Source organism: Oncorhynchus mykiss, chromosome 3, assembly GCF_013265735.2.
Source record: "Oncorhynchus mykiss isolate Arlee chromosome 3, USDA_OmykA_1.1, whole genome shotgun sequence".
Classification (NCBI taxonomy): Eukaryota; Metazoa; Chordata; class Actinopteri; order Salmoniformes; family Salmonidae; genus Oncorhynchus; species Oncorhynchus mykiss.
The window spans coordinates 15,022,596-15,048,661 of NC_048567.1; the positions used below are offsets into that span (position 1 = coordinate 15,022,596).

The 26,066-nt window shown below is 42.9% G+C and overlaps 1 protein-coding gene across 4 annotated transcripts; it reads right to left on the reverse strand.

Moving 5' to 3' along the window:
- Nucleotides 1–929: 929 nt before the first annotated feature.
- si:dkey-262k9.2 lies at nt 930–18,298 on the reverse strand. Of its 4 annotated transcripts, none has more exons than XM_036969943.1 (8): nt 18,150–18,298; nt 9,602–9,662; nt 7,343–7,381; nt 7,045–7,077; nt 6,247–6,339; nt 5,900–5,968; nt 5,509–5,551; nt 930–3,754 (listed from the first exon to the last, which is right to left on the reverse strand). In XM_036969943.1, the coding sequence occupies exons 2-8, from the start codon at nt 9,651–9,653 to the stop codon at nt 3,709–3,711; spliced, it is 375 nt and encodes a 124-aa protein (XP_036825838.1). In that variant the 5' UTR covers nt 9,654–9,662; nt 18,150–18,298; the 3' UTR covers nt 930–3,708. The 4 variants fall into 4 exon arrangements, with proteins under 4 accessions (XP_036825838.1, XP_036825846.1, XP_036825851.1 ...); XM_036969951.1 differs by lacking the exon at nt 18,150–18,298 and adding an exon at nt 15,418–15,567; XM_036969956.1 differs by lacking the exon at nt 18,150–18,298 and adding an exon at nt 13,183–13,368.
- Between the last annotated feature and the right edge of the window lie 7,768 nt (nt 18,299–26,066).

The following is a 26,066-nucleotide window of genomic DNA, read 5'->3' on the forward strand; positions in this document are numbered from 1 at the left end:
AGATATTATGGAGGTCCATCATGCCTCTGACAGCCTCATCTAACCGAACCGTCCCTCTGGTTCCGGGTAGGGAATAGCCGATACTACATACCACAAGGACAATACTGACATAGGTGTCTGAGAAGCTTCCCTGTTCTACCTTTAAAGGGAAAATTGACTCAAAAACAATATATATATTTTTTTTCATTATTGCACTGTTAATACAGTTCCAAAATGTTTTGCATGTCAGCAGTCAAGATATTGGACTTTCAAGAAGCAAAGTGCCACTGGCCACATCATGATTGTCCTTATAACAGAACAGAGAGGTGGAGAGAAAAAATAAAAATAACTCCAGAATAAACTATGGAAAAATTAGTCACACAGACAGGTGAAGAATAGGGACATTATTTTCCTGCTACTCTTTGTTTAAATGTTACTTCCATTACTGAATTCAACTTTGAAATGAAAATGACTTGCTAGTCTGGGTGAATAATGACAAGATGAGCCATGTTTGATATTAGGTTTGTTTCCACCTCTATCGAACAGCCTGCTCAACTCTAGCCAAGCTGTTTCTATGAAAACGTTTTTAAAATCACTACCTCAGAAACGGCCGAGCCTCGTACAAGCCAGTGAATAAAATGGCCCTAAAAAATATTCCACTATCTGTTAATCTTCAAAATACCCCTAAAACTATCAGGATGTAAAAATAAAACCTGTTCGCTTCCCTTTCCTGTATTGTATAACTCACAAAGAAAACAGATGGTCAGTAGTTCCAGCATGTTCTTTACTCAGAAAACAGACTGACAAAATGTTTTAGTAGAAAGTTATTTTAAACTTCTTAGTGGCTTTTCATTGTACAATTTAAATGAGCAAAACTCTGGATTATGCCGCATAGTGTACCAGCTCTGTGTCCATATGGCATATTGTGAAGGATTCACGCCGAGACAAAGCATAGCAGAACACATTTAATGTAAAAAAGTGTCATAATCCATAATATAGAAGAGCCATATACAGAACATGTGTAATGCTAGTCCAAATTGAATGATTGGAGAATTTGTGGGCTGTGGAAACTTACAGTACAAGTAGAACAGCAAGATGACACTTTTAGTGCAGGTCTAGTTATTCTAAAACACACTCAGATTCATAGACATAGGAATGGATGAGATGTAGAGTATTGTAGAAACACTTTGCTGCTGTACACTACAAACAGTTAATGATCCTGAGCAAACAGAATGTACAGGGTTTATCAGCATTGATTATGAGTACTGATGAAGACGTGTGCTTAAAAATTAAGACTAAATTATCATTTGAATATTGACTTTACAATAGGACATCTCATAAAAACACATAATAATACACAAAGCTAAAATATTTTTGTTGTTGTACGCATTTGCATTACGTATTGCTGTGCAGAGGACGCATCATCCAAGCTCGTCAAACAGAATCTGCTGGTTGATACATTTTCCTATTTTCATCAAAAGACAGAAGGCACAATCCTGAAACATTCGTGTAAAATTGACAAATATAAACCCTAACCAGATAGAGTTTTTTTGGAGAGGGGGTGTTGTAAGGACTTTTGTGTAATAGGTAAGGGCTCTTGGAGAGCCATGTCTGACAGTGTCAGGGATTGGCTGAACTCAGTAATGCTTTCTCTTGACAATTTTTTTTTTTAAAGATTAGATGAAAAATGGGCCTTAAGAAACTTTTGCACAGCTGAAAAAGCCCATGGAGCTCTTTTGAAAATATATATATTTTTTTCCAATATTTGAACATTTCATACCCTTTTCAACGTAAGCCCTGAAAGAAAGAAATAGAGGACAATCAGTTTTGATGCATTCACAATAGCAATGCAACAGACGAAGTGGCTTTGAAGGAGCATAATGCCACGGAGATGTGCGAGTGTAGCTGAATGAACAGGGCATTACACAGGTCAAACCAATTACTTTAGAATTTTTGCACTTTGTTTAGTTCATGGCTATTTCAACATGCTTGCTTGAATGGTTCTTAGATGTACTTTGTATCACAAACCAGAAAAACTGTTCTATGCAAACCTCATCTATAATGACACTAGTCGCTGACTCGTAACCACAACGTCTACTTTGTAGGTGAAGGGAATTTCTAAGGGTATTTCTGAGTACGGAAAAAAGGCTTTCTTGAATGTGACTGTGGTCAGTAAACAAACAGAAAGTGAAAGTTGTTTTGTTCTTTTACCGTATGCTAAATTATACTCCTTTTGAAATGCTGTCGGAGCTAGACTACATCTCAGGCTTACTGGGCTAGTTGTGATGCTTCAATCAAACCCCACATACACAAACACCTGCAGAGTGCAGACACAAGCATACCACACTTTATGCGTTTAGAATCTGTTTACTAATTGAATTTCGTCAACTTAAACAGATTGGGACAATTCTGATTGAGTGAACCAGAGAACACAAAAATGAGATGGAGGCACTAATAACACACAGGTGTTTCTGTACAGCCTGGAACCCAGCCAAGCCCATCCTCAGCTGATGACATCACAGCGGTAAGGTTGAGTGGAGAAAGACAGTGGGCACGCTGTTTTGACAGACCCTGTGATTTCAACACTACTTGATCTTGGGTGTAATTCGCACACACTCACAACAACCCTTGTTCCCTCATGATAACGCAACAAATGAATAGCCCTGTCATGCCAAAGCACATTATGTCCACCTCCCCCTCTCCTCTGACCCCTGCCAAAAAACATCCTTTCTCTGTAATGCAGAGTAAGAAATAAGCCAGCCAGCACCTCGGCCCTAAAGCTTTTGATCACGGGGCACGATTGATTTCCATTTAAATGAAAAGAGAGCCAGGGAGCGATGGTGGAGTGGCCTTAAACTCAGTATGAATGAAACATGGGCATTGTGGGTATTTCCACACTCACCCCCCAACCACCCCAGCCCTGCACTTCATTTTATCCTCTCAATTTCTCCCCACCATACCCCCGTCCCAGCACTATAAACCATTAAAATCAGACATACCTCAGCCATCCAAGAGCTATTTACAATCAGTGATGTGGTTGACGTTTTGAAAGGAAGCATTTCAAAAAGAAAAAGGGGGGTGTTGAAAAGAAAACATCATCATTCACAAAGGTTGATTAATTCCATCTCATCTCAGACCTCTGGCTTTTTCCACCCATTTCTTTTCCTTTTTTCCCTTCATAGGTTGAGAAGACGGGAGAACAAGCTTTATCTTTCAACTGTACTGGCTGTTGTCACTAATAGGCCAAAGACAGGATATGTCACAGAGCTGAACGTGGAAATTTAGTGAGGACTGGGCTAGTTTAGGGTGGATTAAACTCGCTTTTCTCATTCAAAAAAGTCTGTTCTGAATGCACTAAATCAACTCTGAATACAGTTTAGTTTACAATTGCAATTGCAAATTACTTCTAGCGGGACATTTGTTTTTCTTGTAAAATATGCCATTGGACAAAAGCAGCAACTGCAGAATGCCCTTATATACACACATACTTTGGGATATGTGGGACAGAAACAAACAAGAGACCAAATAAAGGAAACTAAGTTTCCTTTGGAGGGGACCCATGACACAGTAACAGATGGTCCCAGAGAGGAGAGCAGTAGGGGGTGGTTCAGTAGGAGCAGGCTGGGGTGGAAAGTGTACCCTTCCTGGTTCAAAGGGCAGTAGTTTGTAGAGCTCAGTTCATTGGTCCTCCCCTGCAGGTGTCCAATGGGACTTGAGCTCATCTTGTGGTTAGACCGTTCCTTTCATTCCCTGTTCTGTGGGAACTGAGTAGATCCTAAAGAAAGGACAGGAGAGAAGAGAAGAGAAGAGGGGGAAATGTATTATACCAACCCAAAAAACCCTGTGGGACTTTACACATCTGAAAAATTATTAATTCACTACTATAAAATATTAAAAACATTATACGTCAGTGATATTTATTTCCTTGTTAGAAGTTTACGGGGATATATAATTTTACAGAAACATTAGATGTCCAGACTACAGTATATAAACATTACACGTTTTTGAGAATTGCGGATTACAATTTTTGAGATCCTTCCCATAAGACAGCCTGTTAGAGTTTGCACATGGAAAGCAGGTAGCTGCAATCCCTGTTTGTCGGAATCCAGGAAATGCATGTCGGTTTATAGCGCGCTGCAGGGGTTTGGCGTGCTACATGGCGACTGCATTACCTCCACACATCTTCTCCCCAGGTGGGACTTATGGCCCTGGCAAGCCTCCCTGTTGATCCAACAAGCCGGGGGTTGCTGTGAGAATAAGCCTCTTTTCAGCACACCTATCACTCAACACACAACACAGCCAGAGCTGACTGCAGCCATAGGAGCCCAGCATTAATCCTGCAGAGGAATTTAACCCCTTTCTCTTTCTAAGCCTGCATCATCAGATCTATAGCGCCGAGGTGGCTACGTGCTAGGTAAACTCTCTAACCTCTATCGTTGGCTAGGTCACATAGCAGCTAGCATGGGACAAAGGAAACTGATTACTTTGCAGAACACCAGCCCACAGCCCACAGCCCACAGCACTCAGCACAGTTACACAACCCCAAAGACAGACCCAGAGAAATAAAGAAAAAAAGAGAAAGAGACTGGTAGAGCTCTCAGCTAGAACCCCCCCCCCCCCCCCTTTCTCCCTCAGAGGCCCCAGGAGAATGACTAACAGAATGACTATCTCTCACTGTCTGTTCAACTGGTTCAGGCTGTTCTCTGTGCTCTGATTGCTGTTGTCAGATAATGTCGTCATACCATAGAGACAGAGCTGGGATTTACTGCTCACTGTGCAATGTGCTTTATACTCTAGATTTCTATGGACATGTTATTCCTGCTCTGAGAGCAGGCTGGGTTTTGCCCTGTAGGGGTCATGAAGGGCCGACCGCTCTCTCTGGGTTATTGTTGACAGTTGACAGGGTGGGGCGAGGTAGAGCAGTGGAGTGGGCTGGATGGCTTCAGGCTGTGCAGGTAATTGCAGCACAAGTCCAGACGGGCTCGACGGCTCAGCGGCTGGGTGGATCTGCCCCTCCTGATTGAGTTTCGCAACCTCAGCAAGAGTTTGTCTGGTTTTACATGATGCTGGCATGATGCCGTAGCAGTGCGTGTTGCCAAGCCAGCGGTGCGGTGGATGGACTGACTGTTACTCACTCGACTGGTTCTGTCGCTCCCTTCCAGCCGGGCAGGCAGTCAGGTAGCGGGGGACTAAGTGGAACATCTCTCTGAGAGACACTGATATCTATTATGTCTATTATCGCAAGGCCCACTCAAGGCCTGTTCCTCTTAGGGAAAGTAAACACTCAGAGGGGAATAACATGAAGAGACAAATGTACACTTCAACGTGCCTTAAAAACTATAATTTAGCTACATTTCCATAACTGCTCAATGGAATCCCCCATGGACAAAAATTGCAGCCCTGATGCTTTTATCAGGACGATGGTGTCAGTGGAGGAATTGAGGGTGCGAGGTTACACTGAGATCTAATATGCACAACTTATTGTAAGACTTTCAGTCAAACAGAGTGAATGGAGAAGTGTGGCCTTACCCTTGTGGTCGGTTGTGCATGCGACGCCGGACCAACACTATGGCTGAAACCAAACAGAAAAGGGAAAAGGTCACCGTTTTCTCCTTGCCGCTGGAGAATAGTTCACATTTGCTTAGTATTAGAGCTTACATGACACCCTGGAACTGGAGTAAATCAGGTCAAGTACCTGATTCAAGGGCCTAACAGCCAAAGGCCTGTAAACTCACTGACTTCAACAAACCACTTTTCTAAAGGTTGCTACATCTGATCCCTCATCAAACCATCAGTAATAATGTGCTAGTACAGGCCCTATAATGTGTTGTGTTGTGAGGTGTGAAAAGAGGTCTGCCAGTCACGTAGTCTGTATATCTGGTCTGATATTGTCTGTCTTATGTTGACTTTTAATCCTTACCTACTATCACTGCGATTGACAGTGCCACCACACTCACGGCTACGATGATGACAATGGTAGTAAATCCATCTGAGAGCAGATAACACACGGCAAAAGTAGTTGATGGTTGCAACACAGAGACAAAATGAACGTACAAACTTAATTAACAAAATTATTTTTGCATGACATGGATAACCAAGAAGTATGAATTTGCCTAAATATTTACTTATAAATGGATTTTTTGCACATTTCAATTACAGTTCATCAAGGAAGAAGGTATCTATGGGCCTACTGATATGCAGAAATAAGGTTACTTAAATTCTACATAATGTAAAAGTAGAACAATTTGGAAACAAAGTTTTTCCTACCTCCCGCTTCTTTTTCTCCTGTTGCCTTGTTTATGTCCACAGTATCATCAGTTTCAGGTTCAAGCGTGGAATATGGTCCGAGATTTGGGCTCACTAAAACAGGCAACAACACACCGCATTATTCTCCGACCTCCATATCCATTCAGAAGGATTTCACCGGTACAGACACATACAAACAAACATTCATTCATCTGCTCACTGACTTCATGGACTAATTCTATCACTGTCTGATCAACGTGGCAGAGGAGGAACAGAACTGGCAGATTTAACAGATCATCATTCTGATTGGATCGATTTCACTCCCAGCCAATCATTACTCATTCAACATTCCCTTCTGGGTTCTGATGAGGGGGAGGAAGGACGGCTTCAGTTGTGCAGCTCCACTCCTGGCCTGGCTAAGAGATGGTGTTTCTCCAGAAGATGTGGCCTGCCTGCCTGCCTGTGGGACAGCCTTCCCTGTCCTAAACACCACTGTAATTATATCAAAGCAACATCATGGGGAAGATGAAGAGTGGCAGTGAGCGACGCCGAGAGAAAATGAGAACGCCAATGTGGATTAGAGCCCTGACAGGGCGGAGGGGAGGGGGGGGGATCTCTACTTGTCTGTCTAGTCTAACTTCTGCTTGATGGATACACAAGGGGGGGGGGGGGGGGTTCTCCAAACAGATAATTGATTCCATTCTGGGGTAATGATGAGGGGAACGGTGGTGTAACAGTGGAGTGGTGTGCTCTCACTCTGCTGACGGCTGCTTGCCCATCACATTTCTAACAGGGGGCGAGTTAAAGGGTTAAACTCACCGTTTTGCTTGAATAGGTCTTCATCGTCTACATCTGTGGGACATTCAGAACAGAGGAAGTGGGAAAAGCCCAGTCAGCATAAATATAAAGTAGCTTGTTACATTTAAAGATTAGCAGAAGTTATATCGCTGTGCTTCATTTGAGGGTTCACTCATGGAACACTATCGGATCATCACGGTACTCCTAAACATAATCATCACTTTTGTAACATTATAAAAAACGCTTTTCATATACTCCTGATTTCATGCTACTTGTGATTTTGTCCTCTTTGTTTTCCAGATGAAGATGTATTCCATACCTGCTACGTCTGCTGAGCCTTCACTCTCCTCTGAGGAAGCTGTATGGGAATAGAGATGGGGAGAATGGGACCAGATTAACTCACAGCAACATCTTACTGTGCATCACGAAGGTCATTCCCAACATCTCTGCACGGTACTGGAGCATAGCTACTCTCCTATGAACTACTGCTGTGGGTAAATGCAGAATGATTGAGGTGCCATCCATTCAATGGTATACTCACTCATGAACTCTATACCTCTGTGGCTAGGGCATTTAGCTCATGGTAAAAGGTATCCATCTTAATATGACCAGTTTCAGAGTTTTGTGGGAATAACTAACTATACCTTTAGATAGATGGTAAAACACTACTGTAGCATACACAGGTTCATATCTTCTTTATGTTGAACTGGGGTTGATGTAATATGTACAGTGCCTTGCGAAAGTATTCGGCCCCCTTGAACTTTGCGACCTTTTGCCACATTTCAGGCTTCAAACATAAAGATATAAAACTGTATTTTTTTGTGAAGAATCAACAAGTGGGACACAATCATGAAGTGGAACGACATTTATTGGATATTTCAAACTTTTTTAACAAATCAAAAACTGAAAAATTGGGCGTGCAAAATTATTCAGCCCCCTTAAGTTAATACTTTGTAGCGCCACCTTTTGCTGCGATTACAGCTGTAAGTCGCTTGGGGTATGTCTCTATCAGTTTTGCACATCGAGAGACTGACATTTTTTCCCATTCCTCCTTGCAAAACAGCTCGAGCTCAGTGAGGTTGGATGGAGAGCATTTGTGAACAGCAGTTTTCAGTTCTTTCCACAGATTCTCGATTGGATTCAGGTCTGGACTTTGACTTGGCCATTCTAACACCTGGATATGTTTATTTTTGAACCATTCCATTGTAGATTTTGCTTTATGTTTTGGATCATTGTCTTGTTGGAAGACAAATCTCCGTCCCAGTCTCAGGTCTTTTGCAGACTCCATCAGGTTTTCTTCCAGAATGGTCCTGTATTTGGCTCCATCCATCTTCCCATCAATTTTAACCATCTTCCCTGTCCCTGCTGAAGAAAAGCAGGCCCAAACCATGATGCTGCCACCACCATGTTTGACAGTGGGGATGGTGTGTTCAGCTGTGTTGCTTTTACGCCAAACATAACGTTTTGCATTGTTGCCAAAAAGTTCAATTTTGGTTTCATCTGACCAGAGCACCTTCTTCCACATGTTTGGTGTGTCTCCCAGGTGGCTTGTGGCAAACACTTTTTATGGATATCTTTAAGAAATGGCTTTCTTCTTGCCACTCTTCAATAAAGGCCAGATTTGTGCAATATACGACTGATTGTTGTCCTATGGACAGAGTCTCCCACCTCAGCTGTAGATCTCTGCAGTTCATCCAGAGTGATCATGGGCCTCTTGGCTGCATCTCTGATCAGTCTTCTCCTTGTATGAGCTGAAAGTTTAGAGCGACAGCCAGGTCTTGGTAGATTTGCAGTGGTCTGATACTCCTTCCATTTCAATATTATCGCTTGCACAGTGCTCCTTGGGATGTTTAAAGCTTGGGAAATCTTTTTGTATCCAAATCCGGCTTTAAACTTCTTCACAACAGTATCTCGGACCTGCCTGGTGTGTTCCTTGTTCTTCATGATGCTCTCTGCGCTTTTAACGGACCTCTGAGACTATCACAGTGCAGGTGCATTTATACGGAGACTTGATTACACACAGGTGGATTGTATTTATCATCATTAGTCATTTAGGTCAACATTGGATCATTCAGAGATCCTCACTGAACTTCTGGAGAGAGTTTGCTGCACTGAAAGTAAAGGGGCTGAATAATTTTGCACGCCCAATTTTTCAGTTTTTGATTTGTTAAAAAGTTTGAAATATCCAATAAATGTCGTTCCACTTCATGATTGTGTCCCACTTGTTGCTGATTCTTCACAAAAAAATACAGTTTTATATCTTCATGTTTGAAGCCTGAAATGTGGCAAAAGGTCGCAAAGTTCAAGGGGGCCGAATACTTTCGCAAGGCACTGTATGTATTCTTTCTTCAAAATATACTTAAGTATCAGCCTAGGTTCTTCTGAGGAGTTTTACACTTAATATTCTGCTATCTCTGGAAGCTATAGGACTTAGAGAGAGACATTGTATATTTCTCGTGTGGAACACATACAGGGCATGAAAAACAAATTAAAGCTGATCTGTGTGATTAGATCTTTATCAGTGTCTCAGTGTCTTCTGCCAGAGCGTTGTGGGAAGGTGAGAGCATGCGATACGTACCAGCAGCTCCTCGCAGAGTCACAATCAGACACAGAAACAGCAATCGCAACATCTTCCAATGCTGGAGGGGAGAGAAGAGAGGAAACCAAGTTATAAATACCGGTCATTAATATTCTGCTATTGATGTGTGTAAAAAATGAAGATCTTCACATTTGAAAATTGACTCAAACATTTAGGTTTACCTCAGAACCACAGGTAGTCAATGAAAAATGACAGGTATTGGGAACACTATCTTCTGCAATAACGACACAACTTCATCCAGGTGGCACAAGCACTGCCCTGATTTTAGAGGACGATGGATATCTTGTCTCAGGGATGGATATAAACTGTGTTTCCCAGTGCTCAGCAGAAACCCTGTCCCTCTCTGAACACTCAGTCACAGTCGCTGTTCAATACTTTCCCCTCCCACCTGGGTAACGGTGTGGGACTGTGTGGGACCTTGCGTGACTCGGTGTACTTTTACATTTTGTATTGTGTATTGTGTGTACTGTGTGTGTAACGGTTCGAATGGTGTGTAAGGCCACAGTGCTTTGTTCTAACCAGCCATTATAAATCATTAGGATTGGTAAAGGTAATTCATCTATGTCGTGTCAGCCATTAAACTCTGTCACCCTCTGTTTAGACACTGAAAAGTTATTTGTAACTAAACAAATATTTAAGTCTCTGTCAGCTCCACTTTGGAAGATGGCCCAACAGTCACATTCGTTTTGTCTGGCTGCGAGTGGGAGTTTTTTTCCTGCTGCCTTCTTGAGAAACCTCACACTACTTCCTGGTGGCAGCGGGCCCAGAACAGAGTCTGTTCTCTCCCTCTATTCGCTCGTCTCTCCAACACACAGATGTGGAACACAGCTGTTCCTAGCTAAACAAAGCCTCGACAAACAGCTGGCCAGCCGCAGTACAATTGGCTGTATTTTTAAAACGGGCCCAGGCTTGGGAATGACCTCTTCCCTTGTCGATGTCCGACTGGGCGGATGACGCCTTGGTGCTCAAACATAACACGGCTCCCTGGCACGGGCCCAGAAGCCTCTGCTCTACCAGGGAACCAGGGGTAGAGTGGTGGGAGAATTCCCCGTTAAGGAACTGGAGCAAATGCTGCTGCTACTGCCCTCCCCCTCATTGTCAGCGATGCCCATTGTGTACAGGGATCCTGCTTCCTCTAGCTAATGACTACACTACTATGCGAGGGCTCTGGGAAGTAAACGGAGGTAGACTGCATTGTTGGGCCATTGGACAGGCTGAGAGGCTGCCTGGGGAGTTTCCACCAACATCCTACCCCCTATCCTCACTGCCCTCTACCCCCAATAATATGTTACGGAAGTCCAGTTGCACTTCCAGTTGGGACAGTGTTGCCGTACATTTGTTTACCTTGGCAGTGCGAGGACATCAAGAGTCAAAGCAACAGGTACAAATGAGATTATGTCTCATAGACTCCCGAACCATAATGGTGAGGGGAAGACAGTAAAAAGAAAGAGGGAGAGGTGGACTATAGTAGTGGCGGGGGAGGGAGTGGAGAGTAACTGACTCTGCTCCATCTCAGGTCACTGGTTCAGCAGGGGATTTGATGCTTGAGAAAGGCCTGAGGATTGGGAGTCTATGGGCTATAATCTCATTTGAACGTGTTGCCTTGGCTCCAGATGTCTTCACACTGCCATGGTAAACAAATCACCATCCTGGAGGGCCGCAGAGGGAGACGGGGAGAGATGCTTGGACTGGGCTTCTAAATTACCAGGCTTGAATAAGCAGGTCATGGAGGGAGACATATGTTAGTTTAAGGTGTTAATCAGATGACAGGAGAGAGACTGATTTCAGAGGGAGAGCAGTGTGCTGCAGTGTACTGTGCTCTGCTCAGGCCTCACAGAGAGCTGCAGTAAATCTCTCAACAACCTAAGCATCAGACCCAAATAAAATCCCCCTCTGTATCCAATCTAGTTTAGTCAGAGATGCTTTGGGTGAAATAATAAGCTGATCCAATTTGGAAACATTTATCAACACAGTCCATTGCCTCAGAATCAAAACGCCTCCTGCGAGATTATTTCATTTCTCTAAATTGGATAATATATTCTTGTATATTTGAATGGCGACTGAATTTGCATTGGTATCCATGCAGGATTTTACTAGGCCCCAATTTGCATCTTATCACAAGCAGTGGCCTCCCAATAAAGGAGAGAGAAGAGGCCTGCCCATAAGCCACAGAGCTACAAAGATCATAGACTATCATAAATCTATGCATCCTAAATCAAGAACGCAACACTAAGCGGAAGCTGCTTCTGCAACCTACAAGTAGTGTACAGAACATTAGGAACACCTTCCTGATATTGACTTGCACCCCCCTTCTCCCTCAGAACAGTCTCAATTCATCGGGGCATGGATTCTACAAGGTGTCAAAAGCATTCCACAGGGATGTTGGCCCATGTGGACTCCAATGCTTCCCTTTGGGTGGTGGACCATTCTTGATACACACAGGAAACTGTTGAGCATGAAAAACCCAGCAGCACTGCAGTTCTTGACACACAAACCGGTGCGCCTGGCACCTACCACCATAACCATTCAAAAGCACTTCAATCTTTTGTCTTGGCCATTCACCCTCTGAATGGCACACATACACAATCTGTCTCAATTGTATCAAAGCTTAAAAATCCTTATGTAACCTGTCTCCTCCCCTTCATTTATATGGATTGATATCGATTTAACAAGGTACATCAACAAGGGATCATAGCTTTCCTCTGGATTCATCTGGTCAGTCTGTCGTGTAAACTGGCCTTGTTTTTCTGCCATTTGTTTCCCTTATGTTTTTTTCCCAGCACACATGCACGTTGAGCAGAGCCGCATACCTCACTGGCTAAGCTCATCCCAGAGAACATCTTGATCTTATTTACAGGGTTTAATTCTGAATGATAACACCTCCCCCACACACACTACCACATAAACCACCATAAACACACACACACACAAATACAAAAAAATGCACACAAATATAAAGAAATTCCCATACCAGCAGCTAGATGAATAAATGCCACTATTTCTGTCTCTCACGAACACACACCGCTGTCATGACTGATGTGAGTGAAAAAAAATACTGATGTGGCAAGATAGCTGAGAAATGAGGGGAGAGCGATACACAGAGAGAGAGAGAGAGAGAGAGAGAGAGAGAGAGAGAGAGATAAAAAACTAGATTAAGCTTTTATCATACAGCAGAGTAAGAACAGACATAAATATAAAAAGAGAGCAAAAGAATAACCGACAGAACGAACCAAGTAAGCAAGAGAGGGGGAAGGGGAGAGGGAGAGAAAGAGTACCTGAGAGAAAACGCTACCTGATGATTTGTTATTCATTGCCATTCAATTTCAAAATGTGGTAGCTCTGCTTTCTATTGTTCAGTGAGAAAATATTCATATTGAAATGTTTACTCAACTGCCCCCTCCACAGAAGCTGTTTATCTCGGTGAGTTAAATGCAAATAGCCTCTTTCTATAACCCATAAACAACACATTTCCCTTACGCTATGGCAACAGGCCACAAACAGCAATTATGGAGCAGGTAAATACGCACATAAACACAAACAATACAGTCAGAGCACATTACCTGCTATTGAGAGCATGCACACAGGTTGCCATGAAGCAATTCAGCATCAGGCAACAGAAGAGTGTGGCGTTGGTCTGGCTGTGTGTGTGAACCAAGTTAAGAAATGGGTCGTCTCAGCATGAAACCCAAAGTGGCAAAGTACACAGAGAGGATTTGGCAATCCTTTTGCAGACATGCCATCATCATCACAGAACCAAATGGAACATTTTTAACATGGTTCTGCTATCTGTCTGCCTGAGTGTCTGTCTGAGCATCTGTATGTCTGTCTGTCTGACCAACAAAAGGATCGACAGACAACAGAGACCGTCACAAGACTAAGGAAGTGATTCTAACATGATGATGACCACTGTGCTGACTGCCACTACCACCATTACTGAAGTACAGTACATTGTACATGTGATGTGGTTGGCCTATGGCACGCTGACTTGCATAACAGTGTTATACAGGATTATACTGTGTCTCTTTTAGGGAAACTTTAATGCTGTTCAATTAGACAAAACATCTCTAACAGCCATCTGATGGAGAGATGCCACTGCTGTTCTTTGTTTTGTTAATGCAACAGCACTATCACCATAACCAGACTAATCCCTACACCTAGACCAGACCAGTGTTTTCCCTACACCTGTAAAGGTGTGGCGGGCTACTCAACCTAGCTCTGATCCCTAAGAGAAGAAGTCTTCAAGTGATTTCAATTGAAACTTTTAGAAGCCCTGTATATTGATTTAAGGGCCTTTGCATCCTGCCTGGAAAATAATCTAGTGTAAACACTAACATAGACAGTGAGCTTGAAATCCTTCAGTGAGCTTGAAACCTGAGGTTTCAAGTCCACTGAAGCATTTCAGTATTCCATGTTCATCCGAGCCTCTTTATAATCTAGACCTTCATAGCTGGGTCTCACATGCCTCTCAGAAATACAGTCGATTCAACAAATGTTCAAAATCCCCTGCCTTGGCTGCTCTGTGTACAGACTTCTCCAACCAAGTTTAAACCATATGATGTCAATGTGGGCTCCCACCAGTCTTTGGGAGGAAACTTGAGTTAGTATAGTAGAACTAAAGGTCTCTAAAAACTTAATTGTTTGATCTTAGAAAAAATTCAAGTAAGGCTGACACACACATGCAAACAGAAAAACACATTGTAGACACACAGGCACAACATACACAAGCGTGTACAAGACAGGAAGTGAGAGAATTACTGCCTTGTCTGTGTTTCATGCTAAGTCATGAAGCCTGACTGTGTGATCGCTCCTTATCTGTCTGAAGCAACAGCCCTTTTCAACACAACTGGTTAAATGCAAAAGTGCAGACCATAAACCTGCTTCCTTGTGGGTCTTTACATTTGAATTGCAAATGTAGCTTACTGTAACTATTTAGAGGGCAGTGAGGCAGGTAGCAGCCTATAGGTCCAATGTTAATGACTGCTAATAAACAAACTTCACAAAACACTAGTATCACCTCAACTATGTGGTTGAGAATAAATCCCCAAAAACTGAAGAATTGCTTCAGAGTTTCAATCCAGCCACTATTTAAATGAGAAAACTTTCTGTGATTCATTATCATTACACAGTTAAGACAGCTTACAAACAGAACGTTTAGGTTCAGTAGCCTGCCTGGTGGTTGGAAAAAATATTTCCAATCTTAGTCATAAGTTGGCTGAGAAAATAGTTAAAGGCAAACTCGTTCTGCTTGGCAGCTGTGCAGAATAAAAGACAGTACACTGCAGTGCACAGACAGGGTGAATGGTTTCTGTTCCAACTGAGAGCAATATTGGCAAGACAACAAAACACATATCAATAAGCCAATTTAGCCTTGTTAGAAATCCATAATACCCTTTTCTTCAACTTTCGCCAATGTTTTTGCTCTCATATGAAAATGATCATAAAAGATGTTCACCTTGCTCAGATAGCCAACACATTACAGAGTCTGTGCAAACGTTTCCTGGTCGCCTATGTAGGCAAGACTGAGGCTACTGTAGACTCATTTACCATGTTTCTATTAATATATCAGCCCCAGACAACCAACAACAGAACACAAGCTGACATTTACTCAACTTGTGTCGAGGCATTGCAAGACCATTTCAACTATATATTTCAATAACACCAAAAGGTTTTAAATAAAGCATTTTGATTTAGAAAACTTCCATACTCTCTTCTATAATATCATAGTCTGTAAATGATAGGGTTGTCTTAATGTTATAGATTTGGGTCTGTCTGCCACCCACTCAAAAGGTACTCACCTACACTGACTTTCTGCACCGTGCGACTGGTTGTGTTTCACAATAGGCTATTATGAGACTAAAATGAACCTGCAAGATGTTCACGCGCCGGTGGCAGGAAGCACTGTGATGCAGCATGGGCCAAGTTCAGGGGACCTTGTTCGAAGCAAAAAGGGAATTCATTGGCGGTGTATCACATCGCTAAGTAGAAAGAAATACCCTAAATACACTGTTGACATGTTTGTGCGGATGTTTTGCAGGGAAGATATGAACAATTCCCTTGTGTTACAGTACTCCTAGGCCCTATACAATAAACAGACACATATGCAGCGGGCAGTTGTCTGAAAGTTAGAATTTTCCATTGCAATGTTCTGAAATGAAAGCTCTATCATTTGGTTGTAAAATTGAAGTACATTTTTCAGCCCTTCTTCGACAGAGAGAGGTATTACAGTGTGACACGTGGTCATGTTGTTCCCTCCATGAGCTCAAACTCATCTGTCAAACTGAGCAAATTAGGACCAGCTGTCAACACCTTGCCGGTTTTCGAGAGAATCAAATCCGTGATACATTGTGGGCAAAGTGTCACTGTCTGACTGATCTATAAATAATAATGAATAGTTATTTATAATGCAAGGTGATTTGTAGATCTGTCACCAACTGCAATTCAGTACATGGCTGCGTTTAGACAGGCAAAGCAATTTTTTTTCTTCACTAATTGGTATATTGAAAGTTAAAAGATCTGATGTGATTGGTCAAAATACAAATTAGTCGAATAACTATCAGAATTGGGCTACCTGTGCAAATGCTTCCATTTTCATTAATGATGCTCATGAGTGTCAATTTGGGGTTAGCAAAATTTTTCATCAACAAAAAATACGACAATTTAAATGTCATTTTTTCCAACAACTGTTTTTGTTCCCAACTATTAAGTTTAATTGCTGTTCCAGGTATAAGTACTACATTCTTATTATGGTTTAGCAAGCCTTTGCCTGTTGTAAATTTCCACATATTGTGTATGTGACTTCTGTGTGCAAGGTCATTGGAAAATTCTTGAAATAGATTGATGGAGCCCTTCAGGGTATTTCTGTGTTCCCTCGTGGGCCGGCCCTTCACATAAGTGACATAGGCGGTCGCCTAGGGCCCCGGCTGAGTTATGTTTTTGTTTTTTTAAGAACTCAGTCAGTCGGGGTCTCAACTTACTGTTGAGTGTTAGATTAGTAGAATAAAAAAGGTGCAATTTCAAATTTGATTGAGCATCAGTGGTTTACCTCTTTTTAATCAGTCATTGAATTAGCTCACGTCAGCAATTATTTTTAATATTTTTTTTAATATGTAGATTGATAAGTTAGTTTACCCAGCTATCTAAAACTTGTAATAATAATGGCTGAATTACCGACTGGGCACGCCAAGAGGGCGGCCACTCAAATGTTTTAACCCATGAGGGGGAGGCCCTGATAAGGATAAGGCTGGCCCTGGTTCCCTCATGCTGACTTTGCCTGTTACAAGATGTGCCATCCCATGTCATTCCCATCATTGTGACTCAAGTGAAAGATCACCCTGTTTGTTTGATTATGCAAGACAAAGGTTGTAGGTCTTGGCCCAAGCCTTGGATTGATATGCAGGCCAATTAAGCCAATGCTGAGTTGTAAGCCTTCTCTTAATAAGTTATACCATAGCTATTTGAGATGTATTGTTAGGTGGGGCCCCTATGCTACAAGACTAACAATTATTTGATTATTTAATAAAAAGTCCCTATCTATATACCTTATTTAAAAGGTATCTCCTGAATGGATTTAAAATGGGACTGCACAGAATCGAGTAAGGGCAGGTATGTGTGGTGTGAATCATCGCTCAGGGTAGACCATTTACATGACATATCTTGTGAAACATCTCATGTAATCCACACATGCAACATACTGCTATGTTGCCTCTCCCTTAAGCCACTCAAAATTCAACAGTTGAGTAACTATTTGTATAGTTTCGTGTTATTAGTGGGGTGGGGCTACCTGTGTCTGTTCTTGAGATAATGAAGACATTGACCTCCCTGGATATCGTGCAAGCCTGCCCTGGTTAGTGGATAGTCTATCCCTTAGCATCGTGCCATTTAATGTCATGGTAATGCTGGAGGCACCTTCGTAGACTCCTAATTAGGCCCCTCTCTCCCATTGTTAGTCAGGTGGTCATGTGTCCTCCAATGGAAGCTTTCAACCATCTGACAAGCAGTGCCAGATTAGTGCATTATCTGGCAGCTTATAATGGCTTTTGACATGCAGAATGTAAAGTGTTGAAGCTACAGTTTAGACAGTCACCTCTCTTCCCTCTCTGTCTTATTCACATGAGTCTTGATAAAAACGAAGCTATGTAGGATTGTTGACAGCACAGTAACTGAGGTTTGGGTTTAAATTGAACATACTTGTTAACAGAGCACCTTTGTCTGCAGGCTATGCTTTAGGGAATGTCCATATTAAAACAAAGATTTTCTGTAGTGGCTATCCCTCTGTAAGCATTATACTGTAACCCCCTTGTTGACTGTCAGTCATCAACTAGTCTAGCTCCGGACCTGTGTATTATAGAGTTTTGTTTAACTGCTCATGCAAAAAATACTAAAGCCGTTTCATCACAGTCCCAACTCCTAAATTATACAAGACGGTGTTGAAATTGGATAGTTTTAATGTAATTTTAGCCTTACATCTGACATCTTTTAATCAAGGCTCTTGCTATATTCTAAGTTTATACTGGAAAGCATCACTCACCTCAAGTCGTGTTGACACTTCTAGCTGTGCAGAGTTGATTCTAGACCACTGCTATGTTTTGTTCCACTGTCGCTGTGATCCCTGGCAACATGGGAGCTTCCTGAGAATGTGCACATCAGACAGAGGTCAGGAACTAGGATCTGTGCTCTGAATTCTCTCATTGGCTGCTGAGCCAGGTGCAATCTGACACCTGCCCTGATAGTGTTATCTGTTTTCTAGTACATGCACACTGCTCAGTGCTCTTAGCTTGGTGTGAAACATATACAGTAAGTTTTACTTACAGGTGATCAGTGTGAGCTGTGAAAGTAATCACTTTTCTGCAAAATGCAACGCTCCAACAATTAGTTTCATAAAATGTTCATTTGCTCTCCTCGACTAGTGTTTGTACAATTTATAGCTTTTTCAGATTGAAGACATCTCATTAGCCCCATTTTAGTTTTAACATGGGAATTTCCTATAGCCTGATCCTCCACATAGGCGCTGGAGAGGGTTCAGCTCCAGAGTAACACCACCCTGTCTAGGACAGGGATTCACTCTCAGAAGGCTGTAGGTGTTGCAACAGGTTACACATGCTCTAAACAGGACATTGAAAACTGCACTGACCTGAAACCAGTTTCTAACTTGAAGTCTGACTTTGTTTACCCTCCCCTGACTAACGCTAACATGAACTATCCAGCCATGTGTGAAAAACAAGGTATGTACTACAACTAGAGACGAGTTCATGTCTCCATAGGTGATTTTACTTTTCAACCTTTTTAATTAAGAAAATAAAATGTAAAATTTGGTTTCTTCAGGTAGGTACACGCAACATAACCACTGACTACTTTGTTTTTGTATCTGCAGATCCCTGTGAGGAGATGCACTGTGGACCTCACAGGCTGTGTAAAGAAGGACGGAAAGCCTGTCTTCTCCTCAGAGTCTAAGATCTGTTCCGCACCTTCATCGGTAGTAACACTTTGCCGTGATTGTGGCTAGTACGTGTCCATACCGTCTTGTTGCTTTTGCAGATCAATAGTCAGAAGAGGAACCTGCCCCTAGCCCTGGCCGCCGGCTCTCTGCCTTTATACCCTAGCAGCTCCACCGTTGTCTTGGAAACAGACTTTGGCCTGATGCTGCGGTATGGCTGGCATCACAACCTTGAATTGGAAGTGGCACCGGAGCTGTCTGGTTCACTGTGTGGTCTCTGTGGAAACTACAACCACAATGCAACTAATGACTTTGCCACCCCTGATGGAACCGTGGTAGCTGTGGACTTCGCACTTCGCTGGAAAGTGGACACTGACGGAGCCTCAGGCTGCTGCAGAGCCACGGCCATGTTGATCCTGACCTGGACGTCCACAGCTGCAAGGCTGACCAGTGTGCTGCCGATGTAGATCCTTCTGCTGTCTAGGTCGATGCAGGCCTACTCTGACATATGTCAGAGTAGGCCTGTCTTTCAAGGCCGGCTACCTCTCAGTGCAAGGCTGGCTACCTTCTCAGTGGCAGCCACTGTGTCCCATACAGCAGGTGTGACTGCAGACATCAGCGTCTCTACTACCTCCCCAAGGAGATGGTCTGGATGGACCGCCAGTGTCGGAAGCAGTGCACCTGCCATCCTTCCTCCAAGAACGTCACCTGTGTCCAGGCCCAGTGTCAGGAGGACGAGGAGTGCAATATTCTGGCTGGGCTACCATATGGAAGGGCTAAGGGTGTGCACAGCTCAAGGGGATCGGCATTGCACCACTTTTGACGGGAACAGGTATGACTTCCAAAGCACCTGTGTGTACCAGCTGGTGAGGCACTTCCCTAGCTCGGGAGACCTGCCTGGTTTCAGTGTGGCGACGCAGAACAAGAGGAGGCCAACACCAACACGTCTTAGTCCATTAGGGTCAAGATTTTGGTACATGGTTACTCTATTGAGATCTCTCATTACTGGGATGAAGTAGTTGTGGTGAGTTGGCCTGTTTTGGATACATATTGAACAGAGTTCCTGTCTGCACTACTGTCTAAACTATCAGTGTCAGAAGATTTGTAATACCACCTCGTCTTGGACATGACCTTTTGACTACTTCTCAATCTTGTTTCAGGTGAATGGGGTTATTTTGAGTATTGTGTTGTGTTCAGTGTTGAGCCAAGGCAACCAAGGCAATGCTCTCCAAGTGTATTGAGACCAACTTTGGTGTCCTGGTCACATACAACCGGGACCTCCTGACTGTCCAAGTGCCCAGGGTCTTCTTTGGCTCCCTCTGTGGCAACTTCAACACGGACCCAGAGGACTATCTAATAGACAACGGGGACATCAATGCCTGTGAGGCGCTGGAAAACGAGTAGCGTTGTTGAATGTGTGGATGTGACGACTGTGAACAATCCCCAGTGCCCCATCAGGAGCAGGCTCTCTATTTAGGCATGGACTACTAATGGAGCGACTACTATTGCCATGGGATGGTCAACCCAAACGCTGCCTTTGACAACTATGTCTACGACCTCTGTTACAACAATGACAAGCAGACTGCCCTGTGTCAGATTCTCTCAAGTTACACCGCTGCTTGCCAGGAGGAAGGGGCAAACGTAGATGAATGGAGGGCTTCAGATTTTTGTGGTAAGTAGTTTGAATTGATAAATCCTTTTGCTCTGTATTGGTGACTATTTCATCTAAGTCTGTCATTAGTTGATGTGAAACTCTGCATGAACTATACATGGACATGTTTTGGTAAATGTCCCTTCCTATGTCCTGTACAGGTCTGTACTGTCCAGCCAACATTGAATACAAACTGTGCCCAATAATTGTGTGGCGTCTTGTGTAAACCTGGGTTCTTCCATAGTGGTGGGAAGTGTGTCAACAACACTGAGTGCGGCTGCCTCTGACGGGTTGTACCACAAGATCAAGGAGGTGTTTTACCCCCATGACCGCTGCCAGGTTGCTGCACTTGTTGGTCACGACCAGCTACCATGCACTAACACCACCTTTACCAGTGGAACAAAGTGTAGGATGCAAAATGGCACGCTTGACTGCTATCCAGCGGCAGTTTCAGGGAAGTGTGCGAGGCAGGCACTTGAGGACCTATGATGGGCATAGCTTTGATCTCCATAAGGGCATATCAAGTAACCCCTATTTCCTAAACCAGACATATGCCAAGAATGAAGCAGATACATTTTCATATATTCAGCAAGGTCGGCTACACCTGAGGTACAAGATAATGAACGACTGTGGAACCGCAGCAGAGGGTGATAGTTGAGGTGTGTTTTACAGTAGCGACCTTTATCCTAATGGTCGTATTCGTCTTGAGCTATAATAAATCTGTTTAAACGTTGATGTGATGTTTCAGGTCTGACCTTTTGTCTCAAGGTGGAAAGGGTTTCATGGAACCTTCCTGTCCCCTAGGAGAGTATCATTGCTGTGCTTTCTGGTCTGACAACACAGGTGGAAATGGACAATGGGGCAGTGATCACGTACGGTGGACCTGACTTCATACAGCTGTTAACTCCTCCTGCCTACGCTGGCAAGGCATCTGGTTTGTGTTGAAACTTCAATACTGTCGCTACAGATGACACTCAGATGATCAGTGAAGTTTTCCTGTCTGGTGCCAACTGCCCAGAGTGTAACTCGACCTTGGAGGCTGAGTTCAAGTTGGAGCATTTCTGTGGAGTGCTCTCAGCTCCTGCTGGCCTGTTCAGAGACTGCCACGCCACGGTAGACCCACAACCTTTCTTGGACAACTGTGTAAAGGCCCCTGTGTGTCTTGAAGGCATATGGCAAAGTACTGCGGCAGCCTGAAGGATTATACATTTGTATTTTAAGAAGCTGCAGCCAAGGTCCAGCCATGGAGGGGAGACAAATGCTGTCAGTGGATGATGCAAGATCCTTTCTGGCTTAAAACTGAATTCAACATACATGTATTATGTTTACAAAGACTAAATGTCTTTCCCCTCCTTACAGACATCTCATACCCAGTGAACTACAAAGTGTGTGCCAATGCCTGCCCTGAAGCCTGTGCCAAGACTTCTGGTTTGGTTAGCAGTCCTTTGACTTGTGTGGAAGGGTGCCAGTGTGAGGCTGGGTGATGTGCTCAGTCATTTTTATTTTATTTTTATTTCACCTTTATTTAACCAGGTAAATGATAACTTATTCTGAACTGGCTTACAATGCCGACCGGGCCAAGATAAAGCAAAGCAGTGCGACACAAACTACAACACAGCACAGTTACACATGGAATAAACAAGTGTACAGTCAATAACACAATAGAGAAAAAGAAAGTCTATATAGAGTGTGTGCAAATGGCGTGAGGAGGTAGGCAATAAATAGGCCATAGTAGCGAAGTTATTCACAATTTAGCATATTAACACTGGAGTGATAAATGATCAGATGATGATGTGCAAGTAGAGATACTGGTGTGCAAAAGAGCAGAAAAGTAAATAAAAACAATATGGGGATGAGGTAGGTAGATTGGGTAGGCTATTTTCAGATGGACTATGTACAGCTGCATCGATCGGTTAGCTGCTCAGATAGCTGATGTTTAAAGTTAGTGAAAAGTTAGTGAAAGTCATGATCACTGTGCCAAGCCTGAGCAGTGTGGCTGCTTCCAGAATGGACGCTACTATGAGGTGTGTGTGTGGAACTGTCATTAGCGCCGGTTTTATGGTTCAGTCAGACTGACTCTGTATTTTACTCCCAAATTACTCTAGAACTATACTGAACAAATATATAAATGCAACATACAAGAATTTCTATTTTACTGAGTTACAGTTCAACTGAAATAAAATTCAATAGGCCCTAATCTATGAATTTCACATGACTGGGCAGGGGCGCAGCCATGAGTGGGCCTGGGAGGGCATAGGCCTACCCACTGGGGAGCCAGGCCCAGCCAATCAGAATGAGTTTTCCCTCACAAAAGCCCTTTATTACAGACAGAAATTATCCCCAGTTTCATCAGCTGTCTGGGTTGCTGGTCTCAGACAGATGTGGGGGTCCTGGGCTGGCATGGTTACATGTGGTCTGCGGTTGTGAGGCCGATTGGACGTACTGACACATTTTCTAAAACGAAGTTGGAGGCAGTTTATGATAGAGAAATGAATTGCATTCTCTGGCAACAGTTCTGGTGGACATACCTGCAGTCAGCATGCCAAATCCATGCTCCCTCAACTTGAAACATCTGTAGCATTGTGTTGTGACAAAACTGAAAGTTTTAGAGTGGCATTTTATTGTCCCCAGCACAAGGTGCACCTGTGCAATGATCATGCTGTTTAATCAGCTTCTTGATATGCCACACCTGTCAGGTGAACAGATTAACTTGGCAAAGGAGAAATGCTGACTAACAGTGATGTAAACAAATTTGTGCACAAAATTTGAGAGAAACAAGCTTTTTTTGTGCGTATAGAACATTTATGGGATCTTTAATTTCAGCTCATGAAACGTGGGACCAAAACTTTACATGTTGCGTTTATATTTTTGTTCGGTATGCATTTTCTGAGTTGAAGTCATTGGTGCCCACCTTTGCAAAAGGTTTTGCATCAGGAAATAATTGTTTGTATATAGTAGTCCTGTTTGGTTCTGTTATACATGCTCTGACCAGAACATTTGACTGTTTTCTCATGTTCCAAGACTAGAGGTTTGATTACTCTGAGGGCGTAGTCAGTAATGACACATTATCACATATATTATGACATATTATTTATTGTCAAACCTGAATTTATGCAGCTCTAATGCGGCTGTAATCCCTGACATGTTGCCACAACTACACCACAGACCAAAATGTGCCATGCTTCATTTAGCCCAGGCTGTCACAAACAGCCCTATGATTAATGTCTTAACTGTATGTGAGTCACTACATCTGTGTACAGGACTTGACTAATCCAAAAACCTTTGTGGGGTGTTCAGTTGGAGGGAGGGTTGTGTAACAAACACACACTGACTCATTGTGCTTCTGCAGAAGGGGGAGGTTTCCTGGTTGGATGGGTGCTCTGAGGTGTACATGTTCCGCCCCTGGCTCCCTGCGCTGAGAGGCAGCCTCTGCCCTAAGGGTCAAGCTGCACCCTTCTTGAAGATTCCTTGGGCTGTGTTGGGCAAGGTAATCACTGCCCCACTGGGTCGGCTGGATTCGCTGACACACACAGAAGCTCGAAAGTTACCAAACTTGGAGGGATTATTTGTTTAGTTGCACTAAACCACTTCTCTGATGAGCTTTTTTTGAGTTGTGGTGTTGAAGAAAAAATATAAAAGCAACATGTAAAGTGTTTGTTCCATGTTTCCTGAGCTAAAATAAAAGATCCCAGAAAGGTTCCATACACACACATTTTGTGACACCTGTTAGTGAGCATTTCCCCTTTGCCAAGATATGCCATACCTGGCAGGTGGATGGATTATCAAGAAGCTGATTAAACAGCAGGATCATTACATAGGTGCCCCTTGTGTTGGGGACAATAAAAGGCCACTCTAAAATGTGCAGTTTCGACACAACACAATGCCCCAGATGTGGGAGTGTACAATTGGCATTTTGACTGCAGGAATGTCCACCAGAGCTGTCGCCAGATAGAGAAATGAACATTAAATTATCATAAGCCACCTCCAAAGACATTTTAGAGAATTTGGCAGTACATCCAACTGGCCTCACAACCGCAGACCACGTGTATTGAGCGGTTTGCTGATGTCCACGTGAACAGAGTGCCTATATCGGGGTTAGGGTATGGGCAGGCATAAGCTACGGACAACAAACACAATTGCATTTTACCGATGGCAATTTGAATGTGCACAGAAATACCATGGTCAGATCCTGAGGACCATTTCTTTTTTTAAGGTATCTTTGACCAACAGATGCATATCCGTATTCCCAGTCGTGAAATTCATAGATTAGAGCCTAATGAACTTATTTCAATTGACTGATTTCCTCATGAACTATAACTCATGAACTATAATAGTAAAAGCTTTATTGTTTCATGTTGCGTTTATATTTTTGTTCCGTATACGTTGGATGTATTCAGCCTGACGTATTTACTAGGATTTATACTATACCTATGATTCATACTTCCTCAATGCTTTCATTCTGCTGGAGTTGGCAATGACCTTTTTTATTTCAACATTTTGCACACACTTTACACCAAATCTTGATTGCTAGCCTACAGGGGCTAGTGGAATTGTTATTGTCAATCAAAAACTTGGTCAGAATTAATTAACCTGTCAATTGTTCAGAAGCTAACGGCATGCATGTCAATCTCTATCACACTGCTGGTTGAATATACATCAACTTTAGAAAGATTCCAACAGCGCAGTTTTTTCCTCTGTGCAGATTAGAATGCCTGTTAGAATATTTGATGTCACTCAAGTCAACGCATTTATAATCATTTAATTGAAACGAACAGACTGTAATAATCACAAGAATAATGGACAATTTTGATATGCTTTGAAATTTGATACATTCAATTAGGAACACGGTCAACTGCAGTAGTCGTCAAATCTGTGTGAATTCTCTCAAGAGCCTAATTCTTGTCGCCTGTCTTTTCAGTCCAAGCCCTTAATCTGTTGACCTGGCCCAGAAAGCTGATTGCTGGGTGCTCGGAGGCCACCACTACTACACCTTTGATGGCCTGGTGTTTAACTACCATGGAAACTACTCTGGTCCAGAAATGCACCCAAACCAGTACTGCAGAACCCTTCTCGGTAATGGTGCAAACCGACCATGCTCAGAACCACTTTTCATCTATTAAAGCGCTACAGCTCACTATGTACAAGGACCACACTGTTATCCAGAGCGGCTGTTGTTGGGTACGTTACAAATACACACATGCACTTTACATTCAATATAAAGTTACAACAGACTCAGTCAGGCTATAGGCCATGCAGTGATTTTCCTCTGGGCATGTCTATTTGTCAACCGTTCTGTAATTGTTTTCCACCGAGTGATTGTTTAACATCCCTTTTGTAATAAGAGTTCACTGGGTCATTTT